Source organism: Uloborus diversus, chromosome 9 (assembly GCF_026930045.1).
Source record: "Uloborus diversus isolate 005 chromosome 9, Udiv.v.3.1, whole genome shotgun sequence".
Classification (NCBI taxonomy): domain Eukaryota; kingdom Metazoa; phylum Arthropoda; class Arachnida; order Araneae; family Uloboridae; genus Uloborus; species Uloborus diversus.
The window spans coordinates 100779615-100791625 of record NC_072739.1 but is presented as its reverse complement, the minus strand read 5'-3'; the positions used below and the strand labels follow the sequence as shown (position 1 = coordinate 100791625).

The 12011-nt window shown below is 29.2% G+C and overlaps 1 protein-coding gene across 1 annotated transcript in view; it reads right to left on the bottom strand.

The window, feature by feature from the left end:
* Window positions 1-468: 468 nt before the first annotated feature.
* LOC129229478 (lamin Dm0-like) overlaps window positions 469-12011 on the bottom strand; it is a 42744-nt gene continuing 31201 nt past the window's right edge. The window contains exons 7-11 of the mRNA XM_054863791.1: window positions 11599-11809; window positions 7969-8073; window positions 7529-7645; window positions 2048-2112; window positions 469-1329 (exon numbers count right to left, since the gene is read on the bottom strand). Coding sequence (XP_054719766.1) covers window position 1329; window positions 2048-2112; window positions 7529-7645; window positions 7969-8073; window positions 11599-11809 — 499 coding nt within the window. The 3' untranslated portion in view covers window positions 469-1328. The remainder of the gene's footprint in view (window positions 1330-2047; window positions 2113-7528; window positions 7646-7968; window positions 8074-11598; window positions 11810-12011) is intronic.

The following is a 12011-nucleotide window of genomic DNA, read 5'->3' as shown; positions in this document are numbered from 1 at the left end:
TGTAGGGTCCCTCTTTACGGAGGCCAGCAGTACATATTTGCAACGTTAAGTCTTAGTGCTGGTTTTTTAATTTTTTTTTTCAACTTTTTGTGCCCTTGGGCCCCTTAAAGATGTGGGCACTTTAAAGAGTTTTAATTAGTATTGAATTTCATTCAATCCTTTTTAAAATATGCATTGATTCAAATAACAAATTTGATTTTGCAATTTTTTTCATAATTTTAATGCAAATTTTAAAAAAAAAAATTGGGGAACCGATTCTAAAAAACTTTGTGAACACCATTAGGAAGATTAGTTAAGAAAATATACAACTAACACTTCAACACTTTGGGTGTTAAAAAATTTATTTATCATTATTGGATAAATCCTAATAGAAATTTGAAATGTAAAATTTTTTTTAATGTAGAATGCCGCACAGAAATAACAATACAACAATTAATTGCTCTTAAACATTTCATAAGAAACGTTAAAATAATTTTGTTATTATGGAAGTAGTTTACTATACAAAGAAGTATCTATTCAAATGTTATTTCACAGAGATTTAGACCTTGTGTACAAAAAGGAATAGCAAAATATTTAACATCTGTTTTCATGCCAAATAAGTAAGATAAGGCATTTTTCAACTTATATAATAGTTTCTTTGATTTATATAAGGCATTATAGGCATAAGGCTCTATTAATAAAGATTTTGATTACGGTCAGCAAAATATTGCTTTCTTTATAAGTCTCAAACATCAACATTTCAAAATAGCAGGAGTTTTTAATAATTTCAAACGAGCATTTCAAAAAAAAAATTAAATATAAAAGAATATCAAAAAGAAACATGTATATAATGTAACAATAAGTAAAATAACAAAGAAAATAATAATCAAAACAAAATATCTTCTCCTCTCGATAATATCGTGAAGCATATTCTACATGCTGAGAATTCTACAAATTAGACACTGAAACTTTTGAAAAAAATCACAGAAAAGTTGAAAAATAAATACTAATATTCTGGAATAAATATTGCAACATTTACATTAAATATTTTTAGAAACAATTTTAAATTAAATAAAAGGACATTAAAGAATCACTAAATGCAGTTGTAAATGAAAAAAACAAAAATTTAAAATGCATTTATAAGACTAATGGTAAAAGCATTCTACTATGATCTCTAAGAGCAAGGACAATTTTTACTTGAGTTCTTCAACAGGAAATTTGCAGCTGATCAAAACGTTACCATAACTCATACTGTTCTTTGTAATATTAAGTTTAACACATAAAAAATAACACTTCTAATATGCTTTTAATGCAAAATTAGTCCAAATAGATGATTTCCTACTGTTTTACCTGAAAAACAAATAAATGAATGATGAATAAATAAAATAAGACCAAAAAAAAAAAAAAAAACTGACAAAAATATTGATTTTTTTCATCCGAAAGAATAGAAATGAACTCCCTGTAAGAATGGTTCAAAATTATACATAACTTATTTTAAGTTCAGCAATGATTTAAAATTTCAAATAATATCTCAATTACATTGGGAAACACAATTTAGCAGATTTCATTTAAACTTTTGAATTTCATTTAACATTTGAATTCAATGTCCACTGCAAGTAAAAAAAGATTCTTACAACTGAATCACTCAAGAAACTAACCACTTTAGAGATTCATAAGATTCTGAAATTGCTTGAGCATATCGAGAACTCGAGAAATGCACGGATCGAGCACTCGATGTCACCGCTTGAGAACTCTATTATTGATAATCAAGAACTAACTCAAAAAGTTATAATCAAGAACTAACTCAAAAAGTAATATTCAAGAACTAACTCAAAAAGTAATAATAAAGAACTAACTCAAAAAGTAATAATAAAGAACTAACTCAAAAAGTAATAATCAAGAACTAACTCAAAATGTAATAATCAAAAACTTAAGAGGTGATACTAGAGTTCTCAAAAATATCTTGACTAATCGAGCGGTTCAATTATGAAAACTTGATCATGACCATCACTAAAACAGTGTTTACCAAAGAGATTATTAAAAGACAAATACAAAAATAAATACTTACTATTCTTCAATATGAGATATCTCAGACAAATCCATTGTTCTTACTGATTCTCTAAATGCTGTTTGCTATGAGAGAAATATTTATGTTTAAAAAGATATTTCAAAGACAATCACAAAACTGTTTAAATACATTCGGATACATCATACTAAATAAATATATGAAAACAATAGTGCTTAGTGATCAGTAAAAGGGGTCGGACTCGAGATTTCAAAAATTTTAGGACACAATTTGGTAAAATTTTAGGACATTTTTAGGGCTTAAATGTAATTTAAAAGCTTGATTTTTGTAGTGGGTGATCAAACATTTCAAATTGAATCTTGAAAACCACAGCAGAATGTATTCAATCTAGCATCCATCAACACAGTGACACATTATGAAGTAGAAATGTTTTATCTTAGACTTGAATCTGGGTTAAATTAAACAGGCAACTTAAAGGAAAATCTTTTAATGAATTTGAGTTTATAATAAGTACAAAAATAAACATTTTATTACAGAAATACACTTTTTGTCTCCCACTTCTTTAGATTTCATGAACTTTAAAAATTTATACTTCTAATAAGTTTGTCCAATTTAAGGTACAAAAAATGAACTACTGGGTTTTCTTTATATAAAAGTAGTACAGATTTTTTGAGCAGGCCAGATATGATAATGAATGATAAGATAATGAAGCAAAATGTAAGTGTACCAGTGTAATTGTAACTTTCATTGAACTTGCAGCTGTATTATATCTAAATTGCCACCTTCATATGAACAAATAAGAAATAATGCAAATAATTAATTTAAGAAATAATGTAATTAAAGAAATAATGTTCAGTAACTAAATACTGCTCAATCAGTCTATCACATACATGCTAAAGAGTTACTGTCTGACCACGGATTGTACAGAAAAGCAAACATCCGGTTTGCAGGCGGAAATGGGCGAATCTATTAGTTTTTAGGGATCTCAGCTTTTGAGGATGGATGTTAGCCTCTAAATTAAGCAGATTTTCATTCAAATAAAAGGAACACACGCAACAAATTTTTACTTTTCTCCCCTCATTCAGTTAGACTCGTCTTAATTGGACGTTTGCCTATTCTATACAATCCGTGGTTGAACAGTAACAACCTCGTTTGAACATGTCGTTAAAAGACATGATCAGTCTAAGCTTTATCAAGCAATTCTCAACTTGCAAGTAATAAAAATCTTCCAACATGGTTGGCGATAATTTAAACCATTGATTAATGTCTAATGCAAAATTATCTTTATGTGGAGCAAAAGTTTTTCAACTGTTTTAAGCATAGCATTATGCACAATATGCAAAGAATAAGTTCCTATGTTAACCAGATTAGGGAGCGACATCTCAGCTACCATGCTTTACATATTTTTCATTTCTTTTCAAGAGGGGAAAAATCAAAAATATCATATCCTTACTTAGTTTCAATACTGATGCTTGCAGAGTAGTGTCTAAACAAAGTAAATATGTATTATGAAAATGGAAGCTGCTCTTGTACTGTGGATTAAACAGATGAGTACAGGGTTCATACTCTATTTGGATGAAAAAATTCCATGACTTTTCCAAGACTTTTTCATGACTTCAATGAAATATTTCATGACCACGTTACACGAAGAGAATAGCACTGTTTAATCTCAACTTGGTAATATTTGGAAAAGAGCATTAGCAAAACATCTATTTGAATGCCACAGCCTCATTGAAGCACTTACTCGTAATTGAAAAAAATGTAAGTGAACACTTAAAAAACTAAACACAATTCTTATTTGTCTTCATCATATAAACTTAAGTAAAGCAAAAATGCAGTGAAGCAAATATGATGATGCTTAAATGTCTGATATTTTTTTAAAAACAGGCAGAATGATATTGAATGGGACAAAGGTTGAATGAATTATCACTAAGTTTCAATAAATTTGCTTCAAAAGTTACCTTTTAGTGTCCCAACAGTGCCTTTAATCATCCACGTAACTTGACAGTATTTTGGTTCTTTAAAGTAAAGTTATAGTTTAGTTCTTTATGTTTCTAAACCAGATCTTTTTTGAAAAAACCATTCAGTAATGAATCAATCTTCTGATTCAAAAGTATATTTGTTTTGTTTACAAATTTGCATATTTTCAAATGCATATAAATTAATAGGTTCAGAAATTCCAGAACACGTTTAATTCCCGACATTGAACGTAGCAGTGGGTCGCATGGATTAGTTTTGCGTGCCGTATGTTGGGCACTACTGTTTTAGAGCATTAGAATTCCTCTTTTTCTGTATTCTATTGCCTGACTTAAGATCTTTATTTCCTAAAACATTCGGCAAATTAAGATAAACTGATAAATTTAATAATAAAGTCCTTACGAGTGATGGAATCGAACTCACATGCAATTGAATTGCTTTTTATTTTGAGTGGGTGTGGCAAAATTAAGAGCATGAAATTTCGCTACTACAGAATATGAAACATAAGAAAAATTGAAAATAACAGAAAATTCAAAATAAGTGATGTCCAGGCAGTAAAATCACATCGCAAAAAATGGCAAGCGGCTGCGACAGAAGTGGATGCAATGAGATTTCAAAATTCAGATTTGATTTTTGGATCGTTCAATTTTCCACTTTTAATAACTTTTATGTGCTATACTGTTGAATCACTCAAGATTTCTAATGCTTCTTTAGCTACTGTTCTTTATTCTCTTTGTCCAGGACATTTTTTCATGACTTGGAATAAATTTCCATGACTTTCAATGAAAATTTCAATTTTCCATGACTTTTCCAAGTCTGAAATTCTGTTATTTTTTTTCCATGACTTTCCAGGATTTCCATGACCCGTACGAACCCTGTGAGTAAGAGAGACTGTTGCTATAAACGGAAACATAAAAAAGAAAACGCGAAGCAATCAACATAAATCATCACCATCTTTATTTTTCAACTCAAGAATATTATTACTGCATCTACTGCACAGTACTATTACAGTGCAGCATTTTATTATTACTGCATACTGTGCGTGCCGTGTTGTTTTATTTTGATCATTCATTTTGTGTATCTTGAAGTATTTTATGTTGAATAAAACACAGGGTGGTGACAGGAACTGTGAAAAAAAGTTCCCTGACTTTTCCCTGATTAAGTTCACCAAATTTCCCTGATTTACGTCACCAATGATAGTGGTTTTCTTTCTTTGCTCTACTTGAAATCCATTGCATGTTTGTATAAAATGCAGTATTTTAAACGTTTTAAGTTGTGTAACTAAAGATATATTTTAAAAAGAAGCTACTTTTTTAATAAAATGGTTAAAAAAACATATCAAGTCAATTTTTTTGGGAGAAAAAACCTACAAAACAGTATATTAATTTTTTCTACAATGGAAATATTATAGAAATTTTTTTTAAAAAAATACTTTGCTTCCAGAAACCACTTACATAAGAATTTTAAGAAACTATTAAAATCTCTTAAAAACATATGTGTATTTATGATATAACTAAAAAGTAATTGAAATTATTTTGAACTAAGTTCTCAAACAGTATAATAATTGTTGCAAGAATAACAAGTAATAGTGAAAAAATCGAAGTACTGTAGTTATTCTTACATAACTAATTGACATATTTATGCAAAACAGATGAAACCATTTGACATCCATTCATAGGGAGCTTTTCTCTAATCAAAAACATAGGTTTTAATGAATGAATACAGTATTTTAACAATAAAAAAATAAATATATTTACTTAAGTACACAAGTTAACTCTATTTCAAATGATTTCAGTATGTGACGAAAAAAAATCTTAGATTATTGCTTTTGTAACAAACAACTTTGAACTGCAAGAAGAAAAAAAAAAGCAATTAATTAATTTCAAAATATATAAAAGAAGTAAGTATGCAACTTGGTTATAAAATTAAAGTATCACTTAAGTCTGAAGAAAAGAAAACCTTTATAATCTGCGGTGACAACAAATAGTATAACGGCAAGTTTTTTCATTGAAAGTTCAATTTTAGCAATTTAATTAAAAACGCGAAGAAGTAATAACTTTTAAGCTTTTATAGTATTAATTCAAAAATCGAAGATTTCTTCTTGAAATCGTGATTGCAATACGCTAATTACTTCAAGACAATGAAATAAAGGCAAAGGAGCTAAGGCATTAATGAAGGCTTCCTCTTTGCCTGTATGGTTGTTCATTTTACATAGCATTGAAAGCGTAAAAGGAAATTTCAAGCTAGGTAAAATAAACAACCTAAAAGACACGAAGCAATCTTAGGAAGTTCATCCTGTTGTTAATAAGTAAGATTCAATACTTTGACGTAGAGGAAAAAAATGCACAAATATACGGCAGTGTATAATCGCACCTCATTAATTTTACTTTCTTTTTGAACAGATAATTGGCGGAAAATGCGTAGGGAATTAGAGAACTTAATTTTGTAAAGCAAAAAAAAAATTTTTCTTCATAAAATCAATTTTCCCTGATTTTTTGTTATTTTTTCAAAATTCCCTGATATTTCCCTGATTAATAAAGTTCCCTGACTTTTCCCTGATCTCCCTGATCTGTAGCCACCCTGAAACAGCTTTTTTTATTTTTTACAGACGGTAAAAATTCAGATTTTTATGTAAGAAACTGTAGTGTATAGTTGAGGAATGCTTTAAATCAGTTTAAGGGGTGTTTAACAATGTCAAAGGAATTTTGTATGTTTCTAAAAAAAATTGTATACGTACATTTTAATACAAGGCGAAATTTCAACTTACACAAGGAGTCTTGGAATCCCTCGTGTAAGTTGGGACTCGACTGTACTTTTGAAAAACTAATAATACACGGAATATGTATGCAGATACATAAATATTAACACATACTTGAAATGGCAAAAGGTTTATTGCAACCTTGAAACAAAAAAAAAGCACAGAATTTTTATGCAGGAGGGTGTTCCACTCCATACCGCTAGACATGTACAAGATCCCTTGCTCAGGTTATTTAGTGATTGCTAAGTCGCCACTTTCATCATACTTGGCCTCCCAGGTCCAAAGATCTAATTCTGTATGATTATTGGCTCTGAAGATACCCGAAGTCAACAGTCTACCGCGATCGATATACATCCATAGGAATGTTAAAAGATAACATCCAACCTCAATGTCTCAACATTTTTTTTTTTCATGGGTACAATAAAACCAAATGTCATTTCAAGCATTGTGTGTCAATTTTTACCCTATCTACATACATTATTCCATGTATTATTATCTTTTCAAATGTTTACTCATTTTCTGAGCAACCGGTAAATTAAGTCTTTATTATGCATTCCACCTGTCTTATGCATATATCAATGTGTGTGAGTGCATTTGTGTTAAACATACTGTGTTTTATGGTTGATGTTAGGGAAAAAATGATATAATGAAATGCAAATCAGAAAGTGGTAGTTAAAAAGTACCAGAGAATACAATTAGCAAAACTTTTCACGAAAAATAAATAAGTAAATAAATAAAAAATAAAACAGACTTCAAAGCTCATTGCAAATTCAAATAAAAAAATTTACTTCTCCACTGTTATTCAAAAGGAGAGTAACAAGAGATGTTGATGAACACCAAGACTGATTCTTCATCACTAAGTTTTGAGGTGGGTTATGACTAGCTCCACTGTCAGAGCTCCAAACCTTAAAAAAATACATAATTAAATAATAAATAAAGAAAAAGAAAAGAAGAAAGAAAAGAAAGAAATTATAAGGTCATTAATTTGTCAGTGTCGAACATGAAATTTGGTTACACCTCGATGCACCAAGTACTGTATCACATATTATAAACTATTTCATTCTACTGTTACAGCTCCCATTTAATGTTTCAAAAAACATTAAACTAAATTTTAGTTTAAAAAAATAATTATAACAAAAAGATTTAATGTTACAAAAAGTTGAATAAAAGTACAAAAATTTTAAACCTTAACATTAAAACTAATGACCACTTTAAAAACTCTACTTACAGTTACTGTCATGTTTGGCTTAATGACAGCAGATCTAGGAAATTTATAAGTCACTTCAGCTTCATCTGTTTTCTGAACTAACTGCCAACTTCCTAAAGAGATTTCCTAAAAATAAACATGCAAAAAATTTAAGCGAGACATCTTTTTAAACAGGGTTTGCCGATATATATCAATCAATATATATCACGATATATATGTGATATTTATTTTGAAAATATCATGATATTTTGATATTTTTGATATTTATTTTTTCCACTACTGTATTTTCAATATAAAAAGCATAATTATCATAGTAAAATTGTTCATTTCTTATTAAATATAACCAACAACTTATGTACTAGATTTTTATGATGTATAATAATACATCATTAATATAACAAAGTAATATAATATTCCTTTTTACTTTCTTCTATATCTAATATATAGAAAGTATTGGATTCGTGCAAATTTTTGAATTTCAAAGGATTTGAACGTTTTGAGGTGTGCTGAGTCCATTTCGACCATTTTTGGAAAATGTCTGTGTGTGTGTGTCATGTCTGTGTGTGACCAGTTTTTTGTGGCCGCTCTACAGCAAAAAATACCACATGAAATCGAACCAAATTTGGTACACATATGTGCTGCTATGTGAACTTGTACCCATTGGTTTTTAGTGCGAATTCCTCCAAGGGGAGTGGGGCAATGGGATGTTTTTTGAGTTTTGCGTGACTGCTATTCCGCAGGAAGTAACTGGTGGAATCAAATAAAATTTGGTCCATATGTTGTCCTTAACAGGTACAGGTGCTGATTCAATTTTGGTGTCAATAGCTCAAATGGGGGTTGAGCTATAGAACGTTTTTTGTCATCAATTGTGACTGCTGTATCTCAAGAAATAATGAACGTAATCAAACAAAAATTTTTCGACAAGTAGCCCTTAGAGGGTATAAGAAATGATTCTATTTTGGCATCAGCAGCTGAAAAAGGGGTGGCGCAATCAAACAATCTTTTTTTCCCATTGTGAGTGCCATATCTCAAGAAGTAATGCTACGTTCAAGATGAAATTTGGAATAAATATGAATCCATATGTAAACAGGTGTTGGTTCAATTTTGGCTCCAATCGCTCCATGGGGGCTGATTTTTTTTTATTTGTGTGAATAAAAATTTATAATTGCAACAATAAGAAAGATAAATCGTAATAGACTGTCGTCTGCGTTTATCTTGTGATTTTAACTGTTGGAAAATAACCAGAAAATCGCGCTGATTTAAAATTTTTAACTGTTGCCATCTTGTGTTTGTTAGCAAATAAATGTTTGTAATTATTTTAAGCAAGGCTTTTAAAATAATTTCCAATTTTCATCAGGGTTGGCAAAAACCCGGGTTTTTTTAAAAAAGCCCATGGACCCAGGGTTTTTTGGGTTTTTTTAAATAAAACCCAAAAAAAAACCAACTAAAGTTGGGTTTTTTTAAAAGAAATGTAGGTTTTCTTGTCTTTTTTTAGGGAAAATGTGGGGTACTTGTAGTATATTGTAGCATAAGTATACGGACATGCAAAAATTATCTTTGGGTAAAATGCTGGAAAACTAGTTAAAATTCAGAGTTTTCTGAAAGAAAAGTATAAAAGACGAAAAAACCCAAGAATGTTAAAGTTTCAGATTTTTTTAATTTTCATTATTACCAATATTTAAGGCAAAGTTACTTCTCGAGTGATAAAATCTTATGTTCATTTTTAATTACTACATTTTTTTTTTTTTTTTTTTTGCATTTTACTTTATAGTATTTCATTTTGTTATGCAAAACTACTGTAGAACCTCAATTAGTTTAAATCCCTTTTTACTGAATTCCAGCTTAATCAAGACATTTCTTTGAATTTTATGTTGCCTGTTTTTCTATTTCTGTGTACAGGGTAAGAAATATTAAACTTTTTTTGTAAAATAATGAAAACCCTGTACCTGTTCTGTTTTCTGTAGACTGTTTGAAAAATCTGTTTATTTCTAAAAAAAATTACCTTGTGTTTATTCGAGATTTGTGACGTGTTGGTTAGCAGAAAATAATTTACATGAAAGCCTTTTAGCTAGATTAGTTTCCTCTGTACAATCTACAAATATTGAGAAAATCAGACGTGACAGGACTTGGTCAAGATAATTTGAGTTATTTATTGACCAGTTAAAGAAAAAAGTTAAATGCATTTATTTAAAATCTTTTTTTTAATGCCGTTAAGAGTTAAGAAATACTATTAAAGCTCAAAATTCATTTTTTGTGTTCATTGTCTGTGGTGAAGAACAAATAAACAAGAAGTTTAAATTGTGAAAGTATTTAAATTAATTTTTTTAAAAACTTCTCGCAAAATTTTAAAAAACCCAAAAGTGGGCTAAATAATGGGTTTTTTTAAATGGGTTTTTTCAAAAAAACCCATTGGGTCCAACCCAATTGGGTCCAATTCGGCCAACCCTGATTTTCATTCATTGCTTTGCTTTTGAGATAAATCGGGAATTGGGATTGTCGTCAAGTTTTGGCATGTGTAATTTTGTTTTTGTTGGGAATGTTGCTTCCTCGTCAAGCATGGGGAAGAATTAGAATTATAAGAAAGACATAGAAGAAAGTTTCATGATAGCCACAACATACTAGTTTACTTGTGTTTTATATTCATAAAATTATTAGCAATGTAACAATTTTAATTCATATTAAAAGTGCCTAATTAATTATTAAAAGATGGTCAGAAAAAAATGTCTCATGGCTGTGCACCGACTAATTCATGTTATTTATCTCTGTAAATCCTATAATTGTTATGATATTATCATATAACTGTAAAAGTAGCTAACAGAAGAAAAATGAGTAAAACAGCACATGCTAAATTGACTCTATTAAAACTGATAAAAAATATTAAGTGCAGTAAGAGTGGTTTGAAGAAGCATTTACTATTTTGAAGACTTGAGTTTGTGTTAATTGAAAATATTGGATATATATCAAAATATTGGATATTTTCGAATTTAAAATTATATAAATATCTAACTTACATGGCGTCGTTCTGAACATTAAAAGCACTGAGAAAAAACAATCCTTTTTGAAGTCTGTTAAAAACAGCTCCATTGGACCAATGTCAGAAATAAATTGACATTAAAAAAAATTCTATTTCTCTGATTTTTTTTTATAACATGTATTTTTATTTATTTAAAATGGAACTTAGCTTTTACTTTTTAACACCTAGAAAATATAGCACAGACGTCATTGTGAAGCACAGACTGATATTAAACGCTTATTTCGATCACAGCACAAGACCTATACTTTAAAATTTAATGAAACAAAGTGTAGGACAAATTGTCAAGAAACATGTGTTATTTTAATTTTAAGCAAAATATTAAGGAAGAAAAAGGTTTATCAGAAATGTTTCTTTTCTTTTTATTTTAATAACGTTTCACTTAGTAGAGGACGAAAACTGAGAAATTCAAATGAAGAATTTCAGAATAAAGCAACAACATTAAACCTTGGCAAAAACAAGAAATTAAAAAAAAACAAATATTACAAAGACTCTACATAAAGTTCACAAAATCAAAGGAAACAAAATGACTTTAAAATAAAGTTATTGCATGCAGGAAAGCCTTAAGACTGCAAATACATACATCATAACCAACAATTAATACACATCAATATACATACTTGTTTTCCTTTATTATGTATTTTCACGTATTTTCCTTTCACACAGTGATCAGAAATATCAATATCACCAGTAGCCCTTGCTTGCACTTGTGTCCCTGAGCCAGTTCGCTCAGTGTCTGTTAAAATACGCCTTTTCTTAGCATATCTTGAAGGTGTAGTTGTAGTAGATTGTGGACTAGAACACCGAGAGCTGGATGGACTTATGTTTAACCTATTCAGCAGAAAAAACAAACAAATAATAATTCTAATGAACATTAATACAATATCATGCACAAAGAATAAAATGGAAATAATTTGTTTCCAGAATATCAATATTTTTCATAACTTATTCCTTTTCTTTCTAAACTTCATTTCGAAACTTTTTCTAATAAACAGATAATCAATTGTAAATAGTGCTCAAGTTAAGAACGCAA